The sequence below is a fragment of the Limulus polyphemus genome, unplaced genomic scaffold (genome assembly GCF_000517525.1).
Source record: "Limulus polyphemus unplaced genomic scaffold, Limulus_polyphemus-2.1.2 Scaffold1974, whole genome shotgun sequence".
Taxonomy (NCBI): Eukaryota; Metazoa; Arthropoda; class Merostomata; order Xiphosura; family Limulidae; genus Limulus; species Limulus polyphemus.
The window spans coordinates 49,410-55,227 of record NW_013667584.1 but is presented as its reverse complement, the minus strand read 5'-3'; the positions used below and the strand labels follow the sequence as shown (position 1 = coordinate 55,227).

Genomic DNA, 5,818 nt, shown 5'->3' with positions numbered 1-5,818 from the left:
CCCCAATGGCACAGTGGTATGTCTGCAGACTTATACAGCTAGAAATCGGGTTTCGATACCCGTGGTGGACAGAGCACAGATAGCCCTTGTGTAGCTTTGTGCATAATTAAAACAAATAAACACAACAATCGCACCTGACCCTGGTGTTAGAAATAAATACTTGAATCTTCACTCTCCAACACTCTCTACAACACTTGTAATTTAGTTGTATTCTTTTAAAGAGAAGTGTTCGGTCTTTGATCCAAGAGAAATTTTGGGGAAAACAGAATCAGTTTAAAGCTTAACAAAGAGTGCATTATTCGCGACACACTCACTGTATGAGTCGGTTTGTGCTAGTGAGAATTATGTCTTTTTATTTTAAAACATTATCGACTCGCATAAAAATATCGGCTTGTAGTCAGAATGTTGCATTATACAATAATAATGTTTTATCTTAAGGATTTAGTAGTCTTCCATAGAGAAATACCAGACTAAAAGATAACCGAGCTTATTCTGTTAACTTGCACTAGTTTCACAATTACAGGAATTGTCTTTATTTTGAATTTCGCGCAAAGCCAAACGAGGGCTATCTGCGCTAGCCGTCCATACTTTAGCAGTGAAAGACTAGAGGGAAGGCAGCTAATCATCACCGCCAACTCTTGGGCTACTCTTTTACCAACGAATAGTGGGATTGACCGTAACAATATAACGCGCCCACGGCTGAAAGGGCTAGCATGTTCGGTGACGGGGATTCGAACCTGCGACCCTCTGATTGCGAGTCGAGCGCCCCAAACCACCTGGCCTACACGGGAAATGGAGTAAGAAAATTAAAACCAAAAATCAAATAAAATACACAGAGTATCAAAGCACCACTGTAATAAAATATACAGAGCATCAAAGCACCACTGTAATAAAATACACAGAGTATCAAAGCACCACTGTAATAAAATACACAGAGTATCAAAGCACCACTATAATAAAATACACAGAGCATCAAAGCACCACTGTAATAAAATGCACAGAGCATCAAAGCACCACTGTAATAAAATGCACAGAGCATCAAAGCACCACTGTAATAAAATGCACAGACACACGTTTTTACTGTAAATATTTACTTACGAACAAAAATAATCACTAGTCATACTCACAGAGACCTTTAACATGTTAACAGATTAAATCTCCCATGCACGTAATATCTTCAATCATCTGCCACTCCTTTCAGTACAGAGTTCAAACATACCCGCTAATCATATCATCTTATTTTTACTTTCACTCGTAAAGGCAATTACTCTGTGTAGAAATCATCTTTATTATTTTTAGCCACTAACATAGAAACTACTGCACATTTCCGATTTTAGTTCTTGTCATCTTCTTTGAAAGCGATGTATAAAAAAGTGATTTGATACCATTGAACAAAGAAGAATGGAAGATCGTTAGTTTGTAATTAAGTACAAAGCTACACAATGGGCTATCTGTGCTCTGCCCACCACGGGTATCGAAACCCAGTTTCTAGCGTTGTAAGTCCGCGGAAATACCGCTGTGCCACTGGGGGGGGGGGGCATGTATATATTTATATTGTTGGAATAACCTAAGGATGGTTATATCAGACGATAAATATATTGATATGAAAAGAACCCGTGGCTTACAAAGAGAAAATTTACTACTGACGGAAAAAAAAATGTGGTTGTATAAAAATGTGTTGTAAAATAAGAATTATTTATTCGGATAATATCTTGGGAAGAAAACCTTATTCTCTGTATTTGTTTTACAAGAAAAACAAATGTACTAGGACGTAAGAATGGCGTTCGAAACGGAAATTGTACGAGTAGGTACAAGTTTTAGAAGGAACCATAAGATGTGCGAGTACGTCTGAAAGAAAGGTTGAACTTCTACGTAGAGGTTCTTGAAGGAACAAAGAAATTTGTGTTTACACTAAAATATACTCGAAAATAGAAGGTAAACGAACAGAAAACAGGCCTACACTAAATATACTCGAAAACAGAAGGTAAACGAACAGAAAACAGGCCTACACTAAATATACTCGAAAATAGAAGGTAAACGAACAGAAAACAGGCCTACACTAAATATACTCGAAATTAGAAGGGAAACGTACAGAAAACAGGCGTACACTAAATATACTCGAAAACAGAAGGTAAACGAACAGAAAACAAGCCATGTTAAGAAAAACTTCGTGAGAAACACTTGACTTACCTGTACCATTCATGTTACGTGACATAATGCGATTTCCAAGGCATCCCGTGGGTACAAGAGAGGGTGGGGGAGCCCCGGAGGGGCCTACTCCTGGACCAGGGACAGATGTAGCTGTAGTGTCAGACGTTGATGGTACAGCACAGTGGTTCATCAACTCACGAACTTGTTCCATCGGCGGAGTTGCACAAAAGGGCTGCAAGGTGCCCATAAAAAATGGAAAGAACGCCAGAGTCAGGCACTTATAAAGCTTTAGCGCATGCGATAAAAATTATTTTAGATAAGAAATAAACAAATAAAAAGGTTCGGAAATTCTCGGTGTATCAGAAAATGATAACCTTGAGGCTTTCAAGTTTCAATAACTGCTCCAAGTAAAAAGTAGAGAGTATTGTACTACGCTGTATAACTGTTAATGTCATATATATCTCTAACAAATAAAAGTTGGAATACGTAAAAGTTCCATTTGTAAGAAAAATTGAAAGATTTTTTTTTCATCTCTCTCTCTCAAAAGATTAAGGCACACCATTCAACCAAACTGTAATTTCTCCATCTGGAAAGTTTTTCATTGACCACAAGCTCGATCACTCTACCTACATCAATTGAATTAGTCAATAAAAAAAACAGCGCACTTCTGTCTCAAAAATTTTGGTTAAAACGGTCTGACCCGCTCCAACCAATCTCTTGTTTTTCCATAAATGTTAGCACCCATCCCGCGAACTTAGCTAATCTTTCCCAGGTGATTTGTCTACAGAAAACTGCCTACAAATGCTCAGAGCAAACAGAAGCTACCGTTCCTAGTCCCAGGAACGAGGAACTGCCGTGAAGCGGTTGGGCGTCGACACACGAAGAGAAGAGGAGAAACACTGACAGAAAGGGTGAACAAGGGTTGAAGAGAGCGCAGAGCGTGCGACGCGGCTCCGCCTCATGACTGGCTGACTCACAGGTGGTTGTTGTGCTATTCTCAACTCCTACGATACATATATACAATACAAACATATTTTCCCTGTGGGTATGTCGCTATTTGCATGCGTGCATGTAAACCTGTATATAAATATGACAAATATGCATACAGAGGGAGATTTTTTCGGGCAACATTTACCACGTGCACTGGGAATTCTTTACTGTGCACCTACTATAAGAAAGGCTATCTGACGGCCAAGAGCTGTAAAGTAAAAACTGGATCTTCAACTTAGAGCAAATATATAAAGTTTAACGAACTCGCCCCTGTGAAGTACATCCTTGTGTTAGTTATGTCAGTTATTGTACTGTCTTCGCTTAATAGTACGTACAGTTTTTTTCTTCAGAATATCGAAAATGTGGACGAAAAAATATTAGCTTACGATTATTATAAAATCTTAAAAGCACACACACACACACAGATATATATATATACTTCTAATTTATATTTTGTATCTTGTTCCTTTGTTTGTTCTTAAGCACAAAGCGACAGGCTATCTGCACTGTGTCCACCAAAGGTATCGAAACCCCATTTTTACAGTTATAACCTCTCAAATTTATTCTGAGCTATCAGAGGACCACATTTTGTTTACTTGTTACAAAGAACACATGCTATCTCCAGGATCGTTACGGTAGAGAATTTCTAACAAATGTGGTATTTGTTCTTATAGCTGTCTAAATTCAAATTACTTGGAAAAGCGTAACACTCTTAACACAACATCAGTTTAATATATTTACTTTTTATTCCATACTTTAAACTCGATCTTAGTTTCTATTTGGCCTATGGTAGAAAGTGCATTTTTTATTTTTATTTTTTTGTAATTAAGCACAAAGCTACTCAATGGGCTATCTGTGCCCTGCCCACCACGGGTATCGAAACCCGGATTCTAGCGTTGTAAGTCCGCAGACATACCGCTGTGCCACTGGGGGGCGGTAGAAAGTGCAATCGAATAATGTGTTTTTTTCTGCGTAGCAGTATTAGATCAACAAATTATCACTAGACGACCTAACCGCGCGTTCAACATTCACTACAGTTCTCAGTAAACAGCTAAACAAAGACCATACGTGAGGTATTTCTCACAAAAGGTACAGATCGTGGAATAAAAACATGTGTAAGTCAATCTTTAAAAATAAAATAAAATCCATAAATTACCTTCATTAGAGTATTTTCGGATTTTTAAAAATAGATTTTTATAAAGCAAAATTTATCAAGATAAAACTATAAGTACAAATTAGAAAAATACTTGTTTATATCAACTTTACAATTGTAGTATACTGTACTAGGTATTTTCTGCTTCTTTTATTTAAATATAAAGTTTTCATTTAGAAATTGTATGTTTTTCTTAGTCTGGAACAGTTCTCTACGCAGTTCAATTTTTCAGTGCAGATCAAAACACAACTCCAGTAAAGGCGCCATCTTTCGTCGGTAAACATATTTTTTTAATTTTAGGTCCGTTCATTTGATCTCTTTTTTTTTTTAGTACATACTATAAACCTTTACATTGATCATGATGCTAAACATATAACTATTTTCATGTTTTAGAATTATCTCATGTGCAGTGAAAACGTTAACACACACACACACACAATAAGTGTTGTTTTAGCGCTAAGCTACACATTGGGTTATATGCGCTCTGCGCGTCCAGGAAATCGAACCTCGGACTTTAACATTGTAATTCTGTAAATGTACCGCTAAACCACCAAGAAATGTTTGACTGTATTCAGTAAAGATTGTTTCACATTATATCTAGAACAATTTCCTTTGCCAAACTCAGTCAAAATTCAGGAGAATACAATTAACTCTGCATATTTTCTGTTTGAACCTCCCTTTATTCTGTGACTCCTACCCGAATACTCAAAGGGTTGTTGTTGTTATTATTTTAGCGCAAAGCTACACAATGGGTTATCTGCACGGGAAATCGAACCCAGAATTTTAATATTGTAAGTCCGTGAACTTAAGTAAGTTCCATCAGGGGACTATTCAAAGGTAAATCAATTTAACTGTAAATAACATACAGTTAAAGTCTTTTATAATTTTGTTAACATTATATACAAACTTCACTACTATTAATATTAAAATTAGCATTAAATATTAAATTAAACAAATCAATAAATGTAAAACAGACGAAAAACTATAACTGAATATTCAATAATTTGCCGGAAATTCAAAATTTATAACTAATAATAATAATAAATCAGAAGATATATCAATATCGTTCAGATAACAATAAATGGTATCACAAAAATATTGAAAATTGTTTGAACACTAACTTTTCTATCAAAGTCAAAATTCTAAATGATCAAAAGTACCTTATGCACATTTTTTTTCTCTCAAAGTCAAAATTTTAAATGATCAAAAGTACCTTGTGCACATTTTTTTCTCTCAAAGTCAAAATTTTAAATGATCAAAAGTACCTTATGCACATTTTTTTCTCTCAAAGTCAAAATTTTAAATGATCAAAAGTACCTTATGCACATTTTTTTTCTCTCAAAGTCAAAATTTTAAATGATCAAAAGTACCTTGTGCACATTTTTTTCTCTCAAAGTCAAAATTTTAAATGATCAAAAGTACCTATGCACATTTTTTCTCTCAAGTCAAATTTAATGATCAAAGTACCTTATAGCACTATTTTTTTTCTCTCAAAGTCAAAATTTTAATGATACTAAAAGTACC

General features: G+C 35.5%; 1 protein-coding gene across 9 annotated transcripts in view; it reads right to left on the bottom strand.

Annotated features, from left to right (window-relative positions):
- Positions 1 to 5,818, bottom strand: part of LOC106465536 (NGFI-A-binding protein 1-like) — a 186,168-nt gene that overhangs the window by 164,947 nt on the left and 15,403 nt on the right. For 4 of the 9 annotated variants that reach the window (XM_022393442.1, XM_022393443.1, XM_022393448.1 and 1 more), the window contains exon 1: positions 2,191 to 3,023. The exons of 2 other annotated variants lie outside the window; for them this stretch is intronic. In XM_022393442.1, coding sequence (XP_022249150.1) covers positions 2,191 to 2,398 — 208 coding nt within the window. In that variant the 5' untranslated portion in view covers positions 2,399 to 3,023. Of the gene's footprint in view, positions 1 to 2,190; positions 3,024 to 5,818 lie in introns of those variants that run through there. 3 more of the 9 variants (XM_022393447.1, XM_022393444.1, XM_022393445.1) reach the window with 1 other exon arrangement.